We start from the raw sequence: 23,640 nt of genomic DNA on the forward strand, positions 1-23,640 counted from the left end.
CCCCATCTGGGTCATTTAACCAAATGTAATGGTCACATTCGGGCCAAAATAGTGCAGGGGCTCCCAGTGGATGCTCAATTGTGAAAATTAGAAAAAAACAGAGATTTCAATGCTAAGCTGGCTAGTGGTCTCGACCAATTACTGTGTGAACTAGAACACAAGGCAGAAGACTGCCTTATAAACCTGCCAGGCGAACACTGCAATGGTTAAACAAGGGGAATTTCTCCTGGATTTTATGGCTTACAATGGTATGGTTAACTAACTAGGGTGCATTAATACAGATAGGCCAAGGAAGTCCATTTTTGAGAGAGGATGTGCAGTTTCGGTCACTAACCATTTAATTCCTTGCCCGAAGTAGTTCAATCTTTTAAAGAGTTTTCACAGATATAACAGTGATAACAATGTTCATGCAATTGTCAGGGATATGCCCCTCCCCAATCACAAGATGTCACTGACATGAACAGGCCTCTGGGTGGAGGTGGTCTTTAATCATCTCAGAAGTCACCAACAGTAAGATGTAAGACTCGTATGATTAATCACCCAAGTGGGGAGGAGTTGTCTACGAAACTATTCTCTTGAGACTAGGAAAAGGCTGTGACAAAGCGACTTAAACAGTGAGGAGCACACAAAGAGGCAAATACAAACTTCTATGAGGTACCCTATGATACATTGGAGATAGCCTGCAACTCACAGTATTCAAGACCCTTCTGAAGTTGGTGTCAGGTACAGAGCAATATTGGCCTCAGGTACTATGTTTACGCAGTTATTCCATAGGATAAATGAGAAGAATATTCCTCAAAGCTATGCAGCTTCAGTGAAATATAATAACACTACATAACCTGTATAGTGTCTTTTTATAGTGTATTTTTAAAGCACACATTCTCAATAAGGAGCAAGTTGCGGCTGAATAACACATTTTTATCATTATAAAACTAGACAGTAATGGATTTGAGCCCGAGACCATGAAGGAACTGAACCTGTGATCTTGAAATTAAATACAGGTTTCTGAGTAGGTGCGTTGGACCCGACTGTTCTGCCTTAGGGGCCTAGCTCTAACAACTGGGAAGATACACCTCTCTGAGTCAAATGAATATGAAATTGGTGACAGCCCCTCAAAAAAAAAGCCCTCGTCTGGACGTACTACACATAGAACTGTATAAGGTAATTATTGAACTTTGGGCCCAATATCTGGCGAAGGTTTTAAATGTCTTTTGTAATCAGTCAACATTCGGAGAGCCATGGAGCCTATTGATAATAGTTCATATTTTTCAAAAAGGAAACTGTGCTGAGACCAGTTGTTACTGTCCTATTTCTGTTCTTCACTCTTCAATAAAACTGCTGGGGAAGAATTTTCTGGGCACACTGAGAGTCTGGCCTACAGAATATCTGATGAGTATTATGACTACCAAGAGAGTGAAGGCACTCCGGAACACTGCACATCAATAAATATGTAATGCTGGTGGAACTAGCCACTCACTTGCTTTAAAACACCTGTTCTATGATTTTGACAGGAGGTACTGGTTCACATTCTGGGGGATAATATCTTCAGTGGGTTATTTCTAGAGCTGGTACACCTTCTGAAACAAATTCACAAGTGTATGAAAGCTTAAAGTGTGAGCGATATGGATAATAATGTCCATTTAGCTCAGAACATAGGGTTCACAAAGGTTCTTTTAATCCCCCCTTTTTTAATTTAATCTGTTAATCAACTGACTGAACAACGATCTGGGAAAAGTACTCAATGATCTGCCTTTGGTAGATGATAGACCCCTGACAGTTCTATTGTACATGGATGATAAGATCTTAAAGTTACACTCAGCTACTCATTTGGAAATATTAGTTACCATGTTCGTTGTATTTATAAACAATCTTAGTTTGGACAAAAATGTAACAAAGTCAAAGATTATGTCTATAGGCCCTACCATCAAAGAAATTAAGACAGTTAGTGTGAATGTTTCACTATAATGGGTAACCTGACTTCCAAAGCTAGGCATCAACTTTGATGAAAAAGTAAATAGTAACCATTCAACTGCACAACTGCTAAGATTAGGTGACTATTTTAATTTTGCTAGTAAACATAGTGACACCCATTTTCCATCTATGATAAAGACCCTTTGCACAAAAGAACAAGTTACTTACCTTTGGTAACGCTTTTTCTGGTGCCTGTTTGACTATACCAAGGAGTCCTGCAGCACAAAATGTGCAAAATGGCCATCCCTCCTCATTTCTGAGTCCAAGCAATAATGTTTTGCGAAAGTGTGGAGGGAACCGGAAGTTGCTGCCTTGCAACTGTCAACAACAGATACACCTCTAGCCAAAGCAGAAGTAAAAGACTTAGCTCTGGTCAAATAAGCTCTAATGCCCTCAGGAGGATCCTTCTTTGCCAGAGAATAACATATTGCAAAGAATGACCTGCCATGACAGTGCTCTTTTGTGGACGTCTTTGTCCTTCATTTTGCCCACGTAGCCAATGAAAAGCTGATCATTCATCCTAAAGTCTTTCCCCTGTCCACACAGAAGCTCATTGCTCTCTTCGGATCCAGATGTTGCATCCTTTTCTCCTCCGTAGAAGGATGGGGAGGAGGGTAAAAGGACGGAAAGGTGATGGACTGCCCTAAATGGAAAGGAAAGTCACCCTGGTTCTCAAAACCACCTTGTTAGCATGGAAAGTGGTAAAAGGGGGTTTCACACTTAGAGCTTGCAACTCACTAACATGTCTAGCGAACATGATCGCTATAAGGAAAACAGTCTTAAATCTAAGGAACCTCAACGGACAACTATGCAATGGTTCAAACGGTGAACCCATTAAGTATATTAAAACTAAATTTAAATCCAACTGAGGCTTTATCAATGGAGTGGGAGGAAACCTATTAGTCAAACCCTTAAGAAACCTTAGTACTATGGGGGACTTAAACAAAGAGGGTTGATCAGGTAAACAAATAAAAGCCGACAGCGCAGCCAGTTAATCCTTCACTGTCGCAGCTACACTGCCTTGTTGTACCAAGGAGAGAGCAAATTGTAAAACATTGATCTTAAAGGATTAAAGGATCAATGTGTCTCTCCTCACACCATTTAACAAATTTGGCCCATCTACCAGCATGGACAGTTTTGGTGAAGGGTCTCCTGGCCAAAAATATAACATCCACTACTTCTAGGGGGAGAGACAAATATTTCAGATTGCCTCGTTCAATCTCCAGGCATGTAGGTGCAGGTTTTGGAGGTAGGGGTGTAGAACCTGGCCCTGCAACCTCAAAAGGAGATCTGCCCTGTGAGGGAGACGGAGCGGAGGGCACAGCGAGAGCTGAAGAAGGTCTGTGTACCACGCCCTTCTTGAGCCATCTGGGGCTATTATTATGACTTGGGCCCGGTCTTGGCAAATCTTCCTCAGAACCTGAGGAATCAAGGAAATTGGAGGAAACGTGTAAAGCAGCCGGTTGCTCCAGCTCAACTGAAACGTGTCCCTCAATGCTCCCTGCATCAGATACTGGAGGCTGCAGAACGACGGGCCGTGTGCGTTCTTGTGAGTGGCAAACAGATCTATCCGAGGTGTCACCCATAACTGGAAGAGTGAAGAACCACCTCAGCTGAGACTGTCCGCACTTACGTTGAGACCTCGGGCCAAATGGTTTGTTACTATGCAAATCTGATGGTCCTGAGCCCAGGACCAGAGTCGCAGAGCCTCTCTGCAGAGATAGTACGACCCTACACCTCCCTGTCTGTTGATGTACCACATCACAGTCATGTTGTCTGTCAAGACTTGAACTGACTGACTGCAAATGGAAGAGAAGAAGACCTTGAGAGTCAGGCGTATCGTATCACCCGTAGCTCCAACAGATTGATGTGAAACATCTGTTCTACTGGAGACCAAAGACTTTTAATCTCCAGATCCCCCACATGCACTTCCCACCCTAGAGTGGAAGCATCTGTTATGACTGTGGTCACCGGAGGTGAAAGACAGCACACCCTCCCCTGCGATAGGCTGCCGTCCACACTCCACCAATGAAGATCCGCAGCAGTGCCTATAGAGACTGTAATGCATTCCTTGAGATCCCCATTGTGTTGAAACCACTGCTTGCGAAGGCACCCCTGGAAAGCCCTCATGGGCCAACATGCATGAGTGACCAATAGAATACAGGAAGCAAACAGACAGAGCAGGCAAAAGACCTTTAGGACCGTAACAACCGCTCCATCCAGAAACATTGGAATCATAGCCAGTGTGTGCCGAATCCTCTGAGGAGGAGGGTAGGCATGATTCAATGTTGTGTCCAGTACTGCCCCTATGAACAGAAGGCGCTGAGAGGGCTCCAGGTGAGATTTGGGCATGTTCAACAAAAAACCCAGGTGGAACAACAACTGGGTTGTCACTTGCAAATGGTGCAGTACTAACTCTGGGGACTTGGCTTTGAACAACCAATCGTCCAGGAAAGGGAATACCGACCATTGCCATCACCTTTGTGAAGACTCAGGGTGCGGAAGAAAGACCAAAAAGAAGGACCGCAAACCGGTAGTGACATTTTCCACTCAATGCATGTGCAGCTGCAGATACACATGCTGTGTATAGACTAAAAAGCAGTTCTCCTCCCAAATAAGCGGTGGTTAACCCGTAGGAGTTGAAGTAGTTTGAAATGGTGTTTTTAGCACTGCTTGGCCAACATCGGCTTGTTGTCTAGATAACACATCCACACAGTAATGTTTAGTGAATGTGTATGGTGTGGACCATGTGGCTGCTTACATATATCTGCCATTGGTATATTTCCTAAGAATGCCATGGAGGCACTCTTTTTTTCAAGTGGAATGTGCTTTTGGAGTTACTAATAGCTGCCTTTTCGCTTTGAGGTAGCATGTTTGAATAAATCTTTACAATCCATCTAGCTAATCCTTGTTCTGAAATGGGATTACTTTTATGAGGTTGTTGGAAAGCAACAAAAAGTTGTTTAGTTTTCCTAAAGTCCTTTGTTCTGTCAACATAATACATTAGAGCTCTTTTGAGATCAAGAGTGTGGAGAGCTCTTTCAGCAGTAGAGTCTGGCTGTGGAAAGAAGACTGGCAATTCTACTGACTGATTAATGTGAAAAGGTCAAACCACTTTAGGCAACAAATGTGGATTTGTCCTAAGTACTACTTTGTGTTTGTGTACCTGGAAAAAAGGTTCTTCTAGAGTAAATGCATGGATTTCACTTACTCTTCAAGGAAGTAATTGCTACCAAGAAAGCAACCTTCCATGTTAGAAACTGAATAGTGCAAGAGTGCATAGGTTCAAATGGGGAGCCATAAGTCTTGTGAGCACAATATTAAGATTCCATGCAGGAGCTGGTGGAACTCTAGGTGGAATAATGCGTGAAAGGCCTTCCTTAAATGCTTTTTGTTGGAAATGGCCCTTTTTGCAGGGTCATCCCCAATCTTTTTGCCACCTTCCTCCTATTTTTTCGGACCTGTTTTTGTTGGCTTTAGGACTCTGGGCACTTTACCACTGCTAACCAGTGCTAAAGTGCATATGCTCTCTGTGTAAAGTGTACTGTTGATTGGTTTATCCATGATTGGCATATCTGTTTTACTGGTAAGTCCCTAGTAAAGTGCACCAGAGGTGCCCAGGGCCTGTAAATCAAATGCTACTAGTGGGCCTGCAGCACTGGTTGTGCCACCCACATTAGTAGCCCTGTAAACATGGCTCAGACCTGCCACTGCAGTGTCTCTGTGTGCAGTTTTAAACTGCCAATTCGACTTGGCAAGTGTACCCACTTGCCAGGCCTAAGCCTTCGCTTCTACTACATGTCAGGCACCCCTACGTTAGGCCCTAGGTAGCTCCAGGGGCAGGGTACAGTGTATGTTTAAGGTAGGACATATAGTAGTGTGCTTTTTATATGTCCTAACAGTGAAATACTGCCATCGGTTTTCACTGTGCAAAGCCTATCTCTCTCATAGATTAACATGGGGGCTGCCTTTAAATATCCTTAAAGCGCAGATTAAAATGTGGAGTTTAGGGTCTCTGAACTCACAATTTAAAAATATATATTTTACTGAAGTTGGTTTTTAAATTGTCTGTTTGAAAATGCCACTTTTAGAAAGTAGGCATTCTCTTGCTTAAACCATTCTGTGACTCTGCCTGTTTGTGGATTGTCTGTCTGGGTCAGTTTGACAGGTGGGCTGTTTTGCACATCTCTAGACAGTGACACAAAAGAGGGCGTGGGTGTAGCCTGCATATCTTGATGAGCCATCTGAGCTAGAGAGGAGGGAGGAGTGGTCGTTCACACCTGAAAGGACTGTGCCTGCCCTCACACAATGCAGTCTCCAACCCCCTGGTGTGCGTCTGGGGCCTGGCCTGGACAAGGAAGGATCTTACAAACACTTGAGACTTTGCTTTGAAGTTTGCCAACTTCAAAGGCAGAACTTGGTATAAGAAGAATACCCAAAATCCCAGACTTTTAGAATCTTTCTGGATTCAAGAGGAACCTCTGCCCAGGAGAAGAGCTGAACAGCTGAAGGAGGAGTACTGTCCCTTTGCTGTGTTGCTTTGCTGGACTGGCCTGCAGTTGCTGCTTCTGCCTGAAAAGAGTGCAAAGGGTGAACTTTGCTGTGTGTCCTGCTTGAGAAAATTCTCCAAGGGCTTGGAGTAGAGCTTGCCTCCTATTGGAAGTCTCAGGCACACCAAAGACTTCAGTTTCCTCGACCTGCAGCACTGGGAACTGTGTGTTTTGTGCTGTTCAAGAGGAGAAACCACTGCGACGCCGCCAACGACGCCACTGGCCTGCACCGTGACCTGCCGACGCCGCACAGAGTCGCATTGCCCCGCTTCGCACTGCGACCCTGTCATCGGACGACTTTACCAAGCCGCTGCTCGCAATGTGACCTGTGGGTCCTGCATTCCGGCATCGCCTGCTCACACCACAGCCTGGGCATCCCCGACAACGCTGCTCGTGCTGACACCTAAGCATCCTGCCTGCACTGTGGCCTGTGGATACCACTCGTAAGGTACACAAAGCACTGTCACGTCCCGCACTGCAGCCCCAGTCCACCGGCGCCAGCACCATCAACTCCGGTGTCATCACCAGGCATCCTGCCTGCACCGTGGCCTATGGATACTGTTAGTGAGGGTCACGAAACGCTGTCCCGTCCCACACCGCTGGCTTGGGCCTACCGATGACAGCGCTTTAGCAATGACGACGACGCTGCCTGCACTGCACGTCGCACTGCCCCGCTTCCCACCGCAGCTCTGGTCTCACCGACGCCACTGGACGCCGTCACTGAGCCGCTGCCTGCACCGTGACCTGTGGGCACCGCACGTCCCATTGTCCTGCTTCGCACCGCAGCCCCGACGCCGGCGCACCTGACTTTATCAGCCTGGAGTTCGATCCACAACGCGTGTGACCTCAGGGGCCCGACGACTCCTGCACCGACTCCAGAACTTGTGGGCACCGCACGTCGCATCGTCCCTCTTTGCACCGCACCCCCGACGCCATCCACGCCAGCGCACCTGATTTCATCAGCCCTGAGTTCGATCCCCGAGGTGCATGACTTCCAAGGGCTTGACGATTCCTGCACCGACTCAAGAACCGACGCCAGCGACGCCGCTCTCCGGAGCTCACCACGAGGATCACAATGCCCTGCAAATCCAAGGTACTGTTTGCGGGTCTTCCTGACACCTTAGCTGCCCCGCAAAGCCGCGGCCGGCCTAAACTGTTGGTTTTGCTGATCACGACGCCGTGATTGCCCCAGGTGGAGCTATAGACGTCAAGGAACTGCATTTTTGAGTAAATCTTGCAGAATTCATATTTTCATTACTGTATGTTGGATTTGTATTGTATTTGGTCTTGTTTTATATAGACAAATATTGGCTATTTTTCTAAAACTGGTGTGGTGTCCTTTTGCAGTGTTTTCACTTATTACTGTGTGTTATGTGCAAATGCTTTACAAATTGCTTTTGTGATAAGCCTGACTGCTCGTGCCAAGCTACCAAGGGGGTGAGCAGGAGTTATCTGAGCGGGTATCTCCCTCATCCTGACTAGAGTGAGGGTCCCTACTTGGACAGGGTGCAAACCGACTGCCAACTAGAGACCCCATTTCTAACATTTTTATAACAGGAACTCTAAACAGAGAGGTATGTTGTCTGTTTTGTAGGTAGGCTGATATTGCTGTTAAATTAATTTTAATAGAGGAATAGGCAAGATTTGCTTTTTGTAAATAAAGCAAATAACACACAATATCCTGAACTGATGTTTCAAGTGGATCAATATTTTTAGGTTGACAGTAGTATACAAAACGTTTCCATTTATTTGCATAGCACTGTCTGGTTGTTAGTTTACATGCCTGTTTTAGAATGTCCATACAATCTAATGGAAGCTGTAGGTATCCAAATTCCATGACCTCAAGAGCCGAATCGCCAAGTTGAGCACACTGGGATTGGGATGCCTGATTTGACCCTTGTTCTAAGTTAACAGGTCTGGTCTGTTTGGAAGCTTGTGATGTGGTACTACTGACAGATCTTGCAGTGTTGTGTACCAGTGTTGATATGCCCACGTGGGAGCTATGAGTATCATGGTGAGGGAATTGTGACACATTTTGTTGACCAGAAATGGAATTAACGGGAGAGGGGGAAAAGCGTAAGCAAACATCCCTGACCAGTTAATCCATAGAGCATTGTCCTTGGACTGAGGGTGTGGGTATCTGGATGTGAAGTTTTGGCATTTTGCATTTTGCATTTTCACTTGTTGTGAAGAGGTCTATGTTTGGTGTTCCCCACATTTGAAAGTTATATTGAATTACTTGTGGGTAAATCTCCCATTCGTGTATTTGTTGCTGCGGCCTGCTTAGAAGGTCCGCTAGCAGGGTTGTGTATCCCTGGGATGTATTCTGCTAGCAGGTGAATGCGATTGTAAATTGCCCATTTCCATTATGTTTGAGCTACAAGGGACAATTGGGATGAATGTGTCCCCCACCTGTTTTTTCAGATAATAAATTGTTGTCATGTTGTCTGTTCTTATTAAGATTATTTTGTGTAGGATCTGTGGTTGAAATGCCTTGATGGCTAAGAACACCACTAATAATTCCAAGTGGTTTATGTGATAAGTTTGTTGGATTGAGTCCCATTCCCTTTGTATTGTAAGATTGTTGAGATGTCAACCTATCATTGACGCATATGTTGTGATTATGGTCTGTGGCACAGGGTCTTGAAATGGCCGTCCCTTTGCTAAGTTGTTGTAATTCCCCCATTGCAGAGTTTTGTAGGTTTGGCAGTCAAACAACCCTAGATCCTGTAGCCGACCCTGAGTCTGAGACCACTGTTGCGAGAGACACTGTTGCAGTGGTCTCATGTTTAGACATGCATTTGGTACTATTGCTCTGCATGATGCCATCATTCCCAATAGTTTCATGACAAATCTTACTGTGTAGGTTTGATTGGCCTGCATTCGGGATATTAGGGAGTGAAAGGCTAGTATCAGTTGTGGATTTGGGTAGGCTAATGCTGATTGAGTATTCAGAATTGCACCTAGATACGGTTGAATTTGTGCTGGATGAAGATGAGATTTCTGGTAATTGATTGTGAACCCTAATGTGTATAGTGTATATTGTGTATTGTGTGTGTTACTGGCATTTTAGAATGGTGCTGGATTTTATTAACCAGTCGTCTAGATAAGGGAAGACATGTATGTGTTGTCTTCTGAAGTATGCTGCTACTATAGCTAGGCATTTTGTGAACACTCTGGGTGCTGTTGTTACCTCAAAGGGTAGTACCTTGAATTGTTAGTGATTGCCTACGATTACGAACCTTAGATACTTGGGTTGAGCTGGGTGTATGGGAATGTGGAAGTAAGCGCCTTTTAGATCTAACGCTGTCATGTAATCTTGTTTTTGTAGTAAGGGAATGGCATCCTGTAGAGTGACCATGTGAAAATTTTCTGAAAGGATATATAGATTTAAGGCCTGAGATCGAGAATGGGTCTGAGAGTACCATCCTTCTTTGGTATACGGAAGTATAGGGAGTATACCCCTGTTCCTTACTGTGAGATGGGAACGGTTTCTATTGCCTCGTTGAGTAATAGGGATTGTACCTCTCGTTTTAGTAGAATAGTATGTTCTGGACAGAGTCTGTGAGAACGAGGTGGAATATTTGGTGGAGCGGTGATGAGTTCTAGGCAATGACCATTGCGGATAATTGAGAGTACTCACTGATTTGTGATGACGTTTTGCCAGTGAGAGTGGAATTGTTGCAGTCTTCCTCCCACAGGAGACATATGGGATTGTGGGATGTTTGGGAAGTCATTGTTTAGTGGGTGTGGAGGCACCTTTTGAGGCTGCAAATTTACATCTGGCTCTGAAATTGTGTCCTCTGTAAGAGCCTCTGAATGACCCCCTTGGGTAATACTGCTATGATTGCTTTGGATGGCAGGTGGAAGTCTCTGTAGTTTGGGTTTTAAACTCCCCACCCCAAATTGAGGTTTCCGAAAGGAACGCCAAAATGGTGTGGTATAAAGGGCTCCTGTGGCTTTTGCTGTGTCGGAGCCTTTCTTGAGTTTTTCTATGGTTGTGTCCACCTCCGGTCCGAAAAGTTGCTGTTTGTTAGACGGCATATTCAGAACCACCTGTTGTATCTCTGGTTTAAAACCAGAGGACCTCAACCATGCATGTCGTCTAATCGTGCTGCTGGTATTAATTCCTCTAGATGCAGTGTCAGCTGCATCTAGAGCAGACCTAATTTGGTTATTTGTTATGGCCTGAAGTTCTTCCACAATTTGCTGTGCCTGCTTTTGGTGTTCTTTGGGTAGGTATTGCAAGAATTCTTGCGTCTCGTGCCCATGTGCCATATCATACCTTGCTAAAAGGGCATGGGAATTGGCATTACACCACTGGTTGGCTCCTTGTGTTGCCACCCTTTTGCCCAGAGCATCAAATTTACGGCTTTCTTTGTCAGGAGATGGGGTATCCCCCAGAAGACTGACTACTGGCGCGCTTCCTGGCTGCACTGACCACAATCTGGTGGTAATTGTTTTGTGATGTAAATTGGGTATGTTGGTGCAGGCTTATATTTATTGTCAATCCTCGGTGTTAGAACCCTAGCTTTAACTGGTTCTTTGAATATTTCTTCTGCATGATTAAGCATACCAGGAAGCATTGGTAAACACTGATATTGCTTATGAGTTGAGAATAAGGTATTAAAAAGGAAATCCTCCTCTAAAGGTTCTGCATGCATTTGTACTCCATGGTATGCAGCTACCCTGGATATAACTTTGTTATATGCTGTACTATCCTCTGGTGGAGATGGTCTGGTAGAGTAGAGATCCGGATCGTTAGATGGGATACGATCGGAATCATACATGTTCCATGGGTCTACAGTGTAACTGGAATCACCCTTTTCTTCTTGTGAGGAAGTGTGAGAGGGTGAAGGTGGTGGTGGAGTGAGAGGTTGTGGTGAAAAAGAAAGTTGTGGTGACTGTGGTGGAGAAAGCTCAAGAGGTTTCAGTTTTTCTTTCTGCTTGTAAATTTTTGCTGGGGGTGGGGGCAGTATCAAGAGTCTCCTGAAATGCTAACTTTCTTTTAGTCTGTGGAGGCAGAGAAGTAATATTTTTTCCAGTCTTTTTCTCAATTTGGATTGTCCTTTGCTTGCTGTCCATAACTGCTAAAATAGGTTCAATGTCCGATTCCTCCATTTGATGTTCAGAGGTATGTTTTGTGCCCTTAGAGGAATGTTCAGTAAATGTTTTGGGTACCTGTCTCATTCGAGCAGAAAGCCCTGTCTCCAATGTATACATTGTCTTTTTCGGCTCCAAAGTTGGACTGAGATGTTTCGGGTCCAAAGCTGGTAGCCGAGGCTTCGGCTCCGAAGTGGAGCGTAATCTTTTCGGATCCGATGATGTTGGGTGTCAACTTGGTTCAGAGGTTGAGGCTTGTATTTTCTGGCACGACCCGACACCGAAATAGGCGTGGTAAATTATTGATGGAGTGTTTTGGCCTTTTTCAGCGCCGAACCCATGGGTCGGTCGGCGATTATTTTTTTCCGGGTGGAACCATGGCTTGACAGCAGTGATGCATCCAAGGCCTTGCCTGATTTTTTAAAAGCTGGTGTTGGGGCAGGTGTACTCACGCAATGCACCGCTGCTATTGGCTGGCTATCACCATCTGAACTCTGGTCAGAGTCTGGGATCAAAACTGCAGTTTGTGCCTGCTCCTCTTTGAGGGTGTCGGTGGTGGACTCTGTATGTTTGGTCGCCGTCTCCAGTCTTCGTGCCCTTCGATCGCATAATGTTTTCTTCGATCGAAAAGACAGACACGCCTCACAGGTTTCTCCTCAATGTTCCGGAGAAAGACAGAGATTAAAGACCAAGTGCTGGTCGTGAGAGGAAATTTTGAGTGGCACAGAGGACAGAATTGGAATGGGGTCCGATCCATTAGGCTATGATGCGGTAGGGCCAACGAGGCCCAAAGTGGGCATGAGCGCCCTAAATGGTGTTTTCGGAATCCCGACGGTACTATTGGATCGAGTGTAGAAGAAACCACGTTCGAAACAATACTGACAGTATGAGAAAAGTTTGAGAGAATAGAGAATTTACAAACCAAAAGTCCCAGAGCGAGAGGGAATACATCCAAACCCGACGGTGGAAAGAAAACAATCTTACAAAGGAGTCGATGCCATGCGCACTATCACCGAGAGGAGGAGTCGCTCGATCCCGTGACTGGAAAACAACTTGTAACACTCGGAGCTCAACACTAGATGGCAAGATTTGCACAGCATGTGTATCTGCAGCTACATAGGCCATTGAACACATATATGTGTATATATATATATATATGTGTGTATATGTATATATATATATATATATATATGTGTGTATATGTATATATATATATATATATATATATATATATATATATATATATATATATATATATATCTGTCTGTCAGTCTCGGAGTTTCTTCATCAACATATTGATCCATCACAATTTCCTGTTTTGGAAGATCATGGGTACACTGAACAAAACGGATGGATGTACTGAAATAAAGTCTTGTTCTCTGGGAGCCCTAAAGACACTGAATGCCACTAGTCTTTAGGCCCGATACATATGCCCTACAGGAGATCACTGCCTTTGACACCCCAACCAGCCACAATTTTACAGACAAGGTTTTCAAGAACTTCTGAAGGATGACATAGCAACCACGTAATAAGTTATGCAAAATTGAGTAGGCAGTGTTGATGTTGTTGCTAGGCTCAAAGGGTCTAGCATAGCTCTCTTAAGGCAGGCCAAGAGGAAGGTCACTGCCTTTTATGGGAACATACAGGCCCAGCATCTTGATATGCCTGAGGGCCTGATGTATATGTTGGTGTGAGAGGAACTCCGTCACAAAGGCAACAGAGTTCGTTCCCAGCTAACACAGTGGTCCGGCCATCTGATCTATATGCAGGTGGACCTTAAGTTGGTCACGGTGGAGACTACTCTGTCTCTGCTGTGGCCAAACTTCTCAGACAGCCCTGGGGAGTAAGGGCTTTTGGAGAAATAGCTACACGTACGCTCGCCCAATTTAGAATAACGGACATGTAGTCATTTTTTCCTGTTTCTTACTGCCAGGTAAAACCTGGGAGTACTGAACAGTAAAACCATTATAATGCTCCTCCCACCATGGGAAAAGACTCCCACAGTGAGGGAAGCAGTATATTTTTTCTTTCCAAACAAAAAAAAAAAAAAAAAAGTTCAGTGGTTTCTGGAAATGTTTTGAAAAATAACTGCCTGCTTGGCTGTCATTTGTAAATTGGGGGGGTTGCCTCTCCGCCACGTGGATGGAGTAAATTACTCTATCCCAATGGCGTAATGGAGGGCCGTCCTCCGCCCTAAAACAAATCAGTCCCCGAGCCATCCCTCCAGAAGCTTAAAAAAAGGCATGCTTTGTCTCTCCTCCCAAGTGGTTTCACCAACAGATTCTCAGGTTCAGATGTTATAGTCTTCAATTTGACAAATAGCACCACAGTCACAATAGCGTCAGCAACAGTCCTTTATCATTGTTGATGCATTTGTTAAACTCTTTGTTCAGATTAGAACAAACCACAGACCAATATTTTCACCACTAAATGGAACAGGAAATGCAGGCAATTACATTCTCTAGAGTTTTCCCAGATAACACTCATTAGGGGATGCACTGTACCTGCCCTTGGCATATCCACTTGATCACATTAGTCCACCAATAAATCTTCTACAAAGAGTCATCAAAAAAAGCTTGCACGGTTCGGTTTGCTCCAGATTAGGCATTTTATGTGTAACTGTCAGAATATCAGCGTTTAGGAGTTTCCCTTGGGTACTGCTGTGAAGGGACAGGACTGGAAAATGCTTTGGCAAATGAAGAGGGCTCCAAGCATAAGAGACAATGTCCTGTGGTTCCATTCATCATGTTTTCTTTCACTGTGAGATGATTAATTTTCTATAGCCGGTTTTCTATAGCTGGTGGTTCTATTTTCAAAAGTCCTTTTCAGACTGCTTGGGACACAGCCTTTGTGTAGTGATACCCTTCAAGCAAGGTAGCCTCCGGCCTGAAGCACCCACAACAGAGGCAGAATGAGGTGTGAGATTTTGCATTGGCACACATTAGCCCAATTGAAAATGTTACCAAGGACGAGAAAAGGCCTCGCTTAGGGGGCCGACTTCACCTTGTACAACAGAATCTGTGCAGTTGCACCCTCATCTCTAACATCCACCAAAGGGTAAAGATCCAGGAAGTCTAATCAGCAGCCACTTGCTAACAGTCTTACTTGAACTTCAGTGGCTGGATTCACACCCTCCAGCCACTGGAATTCTGACAATGCACTTCCACTGTTTGGAAATGATAACCTCACCCTCTATCTTGTAAGTCTTTACAATTAATACTGTGATTAAACTTGAGGAGACATCCACTTCAGCATTTGCAGAATCTCCTTTTAAGGTTTATGCCCAGCCATTATCCGAAGTTGACAATCCCTGAACTGATCAGCTTTCCTTGTTAAGGGTGGTCTTAGCAGTGGCCTAAAACCATACTGTCTGTCAAGGGACTCAAGTGCCTAGCAAAAGTGTCTAATAGGGTATTATCTTCAACTGCAAATATTGCAGCTTCAATCCAGAGACTTACATGATGGAATTTCATGCTGTCTCAAAAAGCGTCATCAATATTCATAAAATTTGACATGAAAAACGTATCTGTCCTTACAAATATCTGCTTGTAGTTTAGCCTTTAAAAACAACGAAAAACAAGTCTCTTCAGCCTTTCCAATCTGTTGTTTGCCTTTTCTCTCTGGGTACAACCTTCTCTAAGTCATGTCATTGTTTCCCTTAATCGCTATTAATGTATTTCTGCAATTTGTATACAATTTGTTTCAACTATCACAATCTCTCCTTTTTTTAAACTGTAACCCTATAACCTAACAATACCTAATCTCCTCTGGCTCACCTGTTAATCTGGCCACGAATCTGCATGAACTCAAATACCCACTCATCTCTCACTAATGATAAAACCTAATTTATTAATTTAATCTGCCACAAAGAAACTGGAGTGAATACATGGAATGGTTTGTTTGAGCACACAAGACTAATTCTAATAATCAACACTGAACTAAGCACTAACCTTGGATTCTGGAGAATCGTGCTGCCCATCATAAAGCACTTCAATGTGTTGTCAGATGTAGTAAGTGCTATATAAATGCAATTACAAATACAAAGGCAAGCATACCACAGCTTTGTGGGCCAAAACTAACCAGATGCAAAAGAGAGAACCAGAGAGAATGTGAGGTCTGTGGTGCCTCAACAAAGAATTTAGGGAGTTAGGTAGCACTTACCGGCCTTCGGATGAAGAACATGGTCAAAGCCCCTACCAGGGGCATGTCTCCAATCAGGGGTTCCAGGATCACACGCAGAGGGCCTTTCAGCTGAGGAACGGAAGAGAGAGATCCATGGTTAAACACTAACATGGAAACTACACAGCCCAAGTGTCTACTCAGATGCTTCAGCTCATAGAGTAAGCTCCACTCACTGATATCTCTGCTCACATTTCCACCGACAGATGCCTCATCTTACAGACATTTCCACTCATGTCCACTAATGCTCAAAGGTACACTCAACCCCATGTGCTTCCGCTGGTTAAAAAGGCACCTGTTTCTTTCACAGATATTTTTCATGACTGGCATCTTCTCTCACCAGTTCCGTCCTTCGCAAGAATTCTCTCCTATGGAATCATGGGTACAAAGCTCATATAAACACTTCATACCACATCTGCTACTATAAGGCTTCCCAAGGTTCCCCATCTTCCCACAAGCATACAAAAAAAATAATTTACCAGCGTTCAACTGACTACAAGGATATAAACCATTGGCAGCCACACGTTTTTCTTTCTTTGCCGTGCCCCATAAGATAGTTTCTCACTGCACACCAAATGATATGTTTCAGGTGCGTTTTCCTTTCTTCCTAAAGGTTTTCCACCTTTTTTGCACCCCTCCACCTCATCAGTTTCATACTTCTGCACTCACACAATCTTCTCAATCCTCAAAGCAGCCTTTCAATCCATGCTCTTGCAATACCAGTTTCTCACACACATGCCATCCAATGTCCTGATCCAGGATCTCACCTACCCACCTGTAGCCCCTTCACTCCAAATGTGGCAAAGAATTTCTTCACTTCACAATTGATTTCCAAATCCGAATCAAAACTGCAAATAACAATCAGAGAAAATAATAAGACAGAAGAGCCTTTTGTGAAGTATAAGCACTAGTTGGTAATAGCTGGCTAGTTGGATAGTGTAGGAGCACTGAGCGCAGAGGGTTGTGTAGGTAAACAGACTCAGGAGGATGGTACAGAGCGCTTCATGCGGTGGCGGTTGCATTAATGAGGAATCCGGAGGGTGGTGTCAGAACAGTGACTGCAGAGGATGGTCTATGAATACTCACTGCTGCGCATGGTATATGAGCACAGATTGCGGAAGGTGGGGCATGAGCACTGACTGAAGAGGATGGTTTAGAAGCACTTACACAGAGGAGGGTGTAGGAGCATTGACTGTGTAGGCGTGCATGTAGAGGTGGATGGTGCAAGACTGCTGAATGCGGAGAGTGCTGCAGGAGAAATGACTGAGAAGGATAATGTAGAAGTAGTGACTGAGGAAGGTGAAGTAGAAGCACTTATTGCAGTGGCTGGTGGAGGATTGCTGACAGTGGACAGAGTTGTAGGAGCCATGACTTTGGAATGTGAAGTAAGAACACCAACTACGGAGGGAGGTACAGGACTGCTCATTGCTGTGGATGCAGTAGGAGCACTGATTGTGGAGGGTGGCTTTGAAACGTTGTCAACGTAGGGTGGTGTAGGATCATTAATTAATGGGGGGTGTAATAGCACTGACTGCTGAGGGTGGTGTAGATGCACTGACTGCAGAGGATTGTGTATAAGTGCTGGCTGTGTAGAGTGGTAAAGGAGTGCGGATAATGGAGAGTAAAGAAGCACAGTTTCCAGTGATGAATGATGTACAAGCACTGGCTTTGGGACACTGTTGTAGGATCAGATATTCCGCACACACACCACAGAGAGATTACACCCCTTTCTGCCCAAATACCTGATGTGGAGGTCTAGAATGATCTGCTGCTTCGCATGGTCTGTGTGATGTACCTGCACACCAATCACTTTCAAGGGCTAAGAGAGAAAAGAGTGACAGAAGCATGAAAGGGCCACCTCAATGGAAGACATCACCCCAGCTTCTGCAGTGCCCTACCTCTGACCAATGAAATCCCATCAACTTCTGTAGAGACCACACAGAATCACTGAAACATAGAACAGATGGTTCCGTAGGTCTAGATAGTGGTTAACCATGAAGTTAAAATACATATCATTTGTGATCATTTACATTCATTATAATTTATTACTCATCCAAAAGGTACTAAGGGCCAGATGTAGGAAAAAAGCAATTTGCGACTTGCAAATTGCGAGTCCCTGCGACTCGCAATTTGCAACTCGCAAATTGCTATGCAGTACGGTGTCTCAGACACCGACTGCAACTCGCAATGGGGTCGCAATGACCCACCTCATGAATATTCATGAGGTGGGTCGCAAATTGCGGCCCCATTGCGAGTATAGGCACTCGCTAACATGGAGGCCTGCTGACGTCAGCAGGCCTCCATGTTAGCGACCTGCTTGTCAATAAAGCAGGTTTTTTTTTTTTAAAGTGTAGCCCGTTTTCCCTAAGGGAAAACGAGCTGCACTTTAAAAAAATCCGAAACCTTTAGTTTCGGTTTTTCAGGGCAGGGAGTGGACCCTTGGACCACTCCCTGCCCTGAAAACTTAATATCTGGTCCAGTCACAAAGGGGAAGGGGTCCCATGGGGACCCCTTCCCGTTTGCGACTGGGTTACCATCCACTTCAAGTGGATGGTAACTGCGAGTCCATTTGCGGCCGCTTTCGCGGCCGCAAATGGAATTGCATACCAGTGCGAGTCGCTAATAGGAAGGGAACACCCCTTCCTATTAGCGAGTCTGAAATGCATTTTGCGAGTCGGATCCGACTCGCAAAATGCATTTCTGCATAGCAAACCCACGTTTGCGAGTCACAAACGGCGATTTTCGCCGTTTGCGACTCGCAAACGGGTTGCTACATCTGGCCCTAAATGAATTAAAAAGTGCAGTCTGCACAGTGCTTAGAAGTGCAGTGGTGAAATAATTAAAATATGATACATATATACAGTATGGGTATCCACAACTTCAATATTCAGTCCAGTATAAATATAGATTCAAGAACATAAACTTTTCTATATTGTATAATCCCCACTCCAGTGTCGATAGTTTAACCCACAAACTAATTTCTGTGGGTCTCCTCAGGACAAATAGTCCATCTGACCAAACACCTAGGAAAATGAATTATGGAAACATCTATTAATCGTATGGGCATATTGTTTATGTACTGTTCACCTTCAGAGTTATACACAAACCTCTCAGCTGTGCCTTCACCTGTAGAGGTCTCAAACAGAATCACTGAAATCGCAACAGCATCCAACATGCCTATATGTTAAAGTGTTACATCACCCCCATGCATCTGCAAAGGATTGAATATCACGCCATCCCTGTGACCGGGGAAGCAGAGGCCAGTGGAAAGCCAATGGATAGCCCATGATACACTAAATAAGGACCAATTAACTGACCTAACCCTTTCCCCACACCCCACCATAATATTAACTAATAAGCTTAGCAAAGGAGAAAACGAACCATGTTAACTCTGCCATACAGGATTTACATTTCTACTTATTTTTACCCACACTAAATACAGCATTATTGACTAGTAAAGTAGAAGTTTGATGGAATAGAGATAGGGGCCCTGCTGGGCGTGATGAATGCCGCAACCAATGGGCCTAATTTTGAGGGACAGATAAATGTTGACCTTTTCTTATAAATGAGGCAGGTCACTTACAAACCCAGTCCTCAGTTATATACCTTGCATTAGCTAGATATCTGATAAATGTTGCCTGGTCTTTAGATGCAACTTCGACTGAAGTGCACTAGGTTCCTGCTAACCAGTTCCCACTGCCAGTGTTCCTTCCGTAAAACAAAGACACTTGGTCATTAAATCCCCAAGTGACCAGGACCTTCAGCCCCCTGGTACCTAGGGCATGGGTAATGAAGAGGGCCCTCAGAGCTGCAGCACAACGTGTGCCACTCAGAAGGACCCAGCACCAACCTTATGGAGAGTCCCATTGCAGGATGCGTGACAAGGTGCTCCCAAAATTGAAAACATGACATGACAGATAGCCTCTGTACCCTGTCCTCTAACACTGCATGCAATATATGTAAATCACTCCTCTAGCAGGCCTTACTGTCCTAAGGCAGGGTGCATTATATTACATGTGATTAAATATATGAAAGAGCAGATATGCCCCTGCTATGCCTCTGTCGATTCTGTGACATATTAAGTGCACAGGAAAGCCATTTTAAATGCATGTGCTGGACACTTGACACTACGAGTGCCCCAGCTGCACGACGGCTTCTCTCACATCTCAGTAAAATAAACCCTCATTGATTCCAGTGATGGATTTATTAAGAAATGCACACAGAGGGCACCTTAGAGGTGCCTCCCGAAAACCTTCCAGCTACTAGTGTTTTGACTGACTGGTCCTTCCCAGTTCAGCCACCACAGTTACGTTTCTGGACCCCCACGGTGAGAGCCAGTGCTCTTGTGGCCCCAAGACAAAAGCCTGCATTGGGCAGAGGTGTTACCTCCACTCCCAGGCAGAATGGACATTCCAGGGCGGGAACTTTAAAGGCCCTGCCGCCTTTCTAATGCGACCCAAGTTTCTCCAGATGGTGAAGATGACCAAGACCCCTAATCTGGCCCCACGTCTGGTGGCAGCACAGGCAGGAAGATTTGTTAAATTAGGAGGAGTGCCCACTTCATGCTAGTCCCACCTTTAAGGTGGACGAGCTGAAGCAGACACTACTTTTTAAATTCCTCCATCTTGGTTGGTAGGAATTAGGCCACTATGGTTAGGGTTATGCCAACTTCCCAGTGTAAGTGGTCATAAGAAGGATGTAGTCACCCTGAAGGTGGTCAGCCCATTGGCTACCTCCTGGCACTCCCTGTAAGGCTCCTGCATTGACTATTTATGAGGCACCCTTGAACTCAGATTTCTAACAACCTAAGGAGAGCCGTACACTACAGAGTTGCATAAGCAAAGAAGACTGCAGACACCAACTGATGTGGCCCCAGCCTTGCTAGCCTCTTTGTAGCCCTCGACAATCCTGTGCCAAAAGACGACCTGTCCTGCAGCTCAGCCACCTCCAAAGCTTTGGGGGGACTGCTTGCCTTCGACAAAGATCAAGATCTCCAGAGAACAGTGGACCTGTTTAAGAAGAAAACAACTTTAAAAGAAAAAGTACTCTGCCATGAGGAACCACATAACCGCCTCCAGACCCACCTCTGCACCAAATGCCCAGGGCCTGAGTCCAAGTGGTCCACCAGCCTTGTGAAGGTTCTCCAGAGACTCTGAGTCCCAGTCCACCATGGTCTGATTTGTGCCAGACTCTGCCTCAAAGTCTGTAGCCTGAAACTGAAGACTCCCCCTAACCATGACCTGCCTGCTAAGCTGTTCCTGGCACCAAAGGACCCCCTTGAACCCAGAGCCCCGGGGTCTTGGGGAGCTGGACAATCAGTGTCCCTAAGTCCCCTAGCATCAGAACTTAACTGGGCAGCCTTGGGTTTTCTTCGTTCAGCCTCCTGGCCCGAGCCTGCAGCCTTTTTCCAAAACTGATCTTCCTCAATGATTTGCATTAGGCGCCCAATGCTGTGATGGCGCTCTGCACCCGTCCACCTCGGTGCCAGTAACAGTGTACGTTTGGTGCTGCCTTGTGGCCCCTCCTGTGCTTACCTCAACCCCAGGAGATCGACCCCTTTACACCAATTAACTCAACTGTGAGCAGCGCATCTTCAGTTATCCCCAGTCTTCATTGGTTAACATTGGCACCTGACACTGTGTTAGCACTCTGCACCCGCCCGCGTGCCACTGAGGGTGTACGTTTGGAGTTGCCTTGTGGGCCCCCGGTGCTTACCTCAACCCCAGAAGATTGACCCCTGACACCGTTTTACTTACCCATGAGCGGCACATCTTTGTTCAACCCCAGTATCCATTGCTTAACATTAGGCACCCGTGTCAGAATTTGACCTCAGCACCGGGCCCCCCTTGTGCTTCTGTGGGTGCATTCTTGGTACTGATTTGAACTGTGCCTGGTGTTGACCTAAAGCCCCGAAGACTGGATTTGTAAGGTGTGTACTTACCTGCAAAACTGCATTTTTGTTTTTCTTCCATAGGTTAACATTGCTGAACTGAAAAATTGCATTAAGTGTTGATTTTTGAAACTGCTGAGAATTTATGCTTGTAAATCTACTTACCTGTAGCCACGAAAGGGGCAAAAAGGGGACTGAGGGGGGTGAGGGGCTGCAGTGAGGTCCAAGGGTCTGGCCATAGCACGAGAATCCGTGAAGCGTGTCTACATTTTCTCTGAAGAGATGGGTGCCATTGAAGGGCATGTCCATAAAATTGGCTTTGACATCCCTCAAAAAGCCAGACGTCCTCAACCAGGCAGAGAGCCTAAGGGCCACTGTTGATGAAACAGCTCTGCCCAGTGAGTCAGTCGTCCCCAGTCCACATCGGATTGTAAATTTCGTTGTCTCTCCCATCAACAAACACTTGGGAAAGTACAGACCGGGCGTCCTCCGGGACCTGTGGCAGCACTTGTGTAACCGTATCCCACTGTGTGTGGGAATAACAGCCCAAAAGGTATGCTGTGTCCATGGGCCACAATGCCAGGCTGGCGGAAGGAAACTTCTTCTTCCCAAGTGCATCCAGCCTCTTGGATTCCCTATCTGGGGGTGCTAAAGGGAACGCGCCATGGGAGGTGGAGGCTTGGAAAACCAAGCTCTCAAGGGTGGGGTGTTGCATACTTACTTGGGTCACCCTGAATAGGGCGATGGCGGTGAGCAACTGTCCTGTCCACAAGAGCCCCTGTGCAGGGTTTGGACCAGGTACCCAGTAGAATATCTTCATTAATGGGGAGCAGGGGTCGGAGGATGAAGCCCCAGGTTGAATACCTCTGTCAGGAGGTTAGTTGTAACTGCCACAGAAGGCAACTCAAGGTCCAGGACCTCAGCTGCTCTTTGCACCACCAAAGAATAGGAATCTCCCTCCTCCATAGCCAGGGTGGGGGAAGAAAGCATGCCAGTATCTGGGGAGAAATCCAGTCCACTGGCTTCACCCAAGTCCTTATGCCAGTCCACAGGATCTCGGAGCTGGTATTCCAAAGGGTCCAGCGACACCTCCCATTCCTCACCATAACCTAGCTCAAAAGAAAGGGGCTCAGGGCCTGACATAGGAGGCAAAGCTCCTGTCTGAATCTTACGATACCCATCCGGCTCTGTGTCGGAGTCAGCAATGAGGATGTTGATGGCGCCACCCAGGGGCGCAGGAGCATCAGAGTCAGGACCAGTGTCGGGGAAGGTCGAGTTGGTACGAACAATGCCGTCCCAGATCAAAGCATGGATCCATGGGTGCCGTGCCCTTTGGAGCCGAGGCCGTCAGCGCAGAACCCAAAGGTGCCCCTTCCATTTCTGCGGTGCCGGAACGTGCGCCAGCTGTGTCAGACTGCGCAAACATTAAGAGCATGGCCTTCCAGAACTCTTTAAGTTGGGCAGGTGTCATCCAAGTCCTGGAAATTCGGGGAGGCGCAGAGTCAGCACAGACAAGGCTCCACAGGAGGCCTAGAACAACGCCGTTACTGCTCCCTCAACTTGTCAGCTGAGGGGAAGTCCAAGAACATTTAGCTTTCTTCTACTTCTTGTGCCTCAACTTACCCAATGATCATCCCGAAGACTTGGAGTGGGATGACGATGATGGAAGACTCCGTAACCGCTCCCAGGACCTTCCTCTACACCGGTCCTCGACTTGCACGGAGTCGAGCGCCCAGCCACCATCAGCTTCAGAGACCACTCCCTCAAAGCCTTTGGATGCATGGCCCAACACTTGGAGTACGACTTCAGATCATGGTCATGCTCTAGATACCAAAGGCACATAAGGTGCAGAGCCGTCACGGACATCGTCCGATGACAGGATCCATAGGGCTTGAACACAGTCTTTCTTGATGAAATCTCAACACACAAGGAGTTAGCAACATGAAA

The 23,640-nt window shown here is 45.7% G+C and overlaps 1 protein-coding gene across 3 annotated transcripts in view; it reads right to left on the bottom strand.

Annotated features, from left to right (window-relative positions):
• Positions 1–23,640, bottom strand: part of ESYT1 (extended synaptotagmin 1) — a 420,895-nt gene that overhangs the window by 294,545 nt on the left and 102,710 nt on the right. For all 3 annotated transcript variants that reach the window (XM_069230578.1, XM_069230579.1, XM_069230580.1), the window contains exons 4-6: positions 17,546–17,622; positions 16,579–16,651; positions 15,786–15,875 (exon numbers count right to left, since the gene is read on the bottom strand). In XM_069230578.1, coding sequence (XP_069086679.1) covers positions 15,786–15,875; positions 16,579–16,651; positions 17,546–17,622 — 240 coding nt within the window. The remainder of the gene's footprint in view (positions 1–15,785; positions 15,876–16,578; positions 16,652–17,545; positions 17,623–23,640) is intronic.

Source organism: Pleurodeles waltl, chromosome 4_2 (assembly GCF_031143425.1).
Source record: "Pleurodeles waltl isolate 20211129_DDA chromosome 4_2, aPleWal1.hap1.20221129, whole genome shotgun sequence".
NCBI lineage: Eukaryota > Metazoa > Chordata > Amphibia > Caudata > Salamandridae > Pleurodeles > Pleurodeles waltl.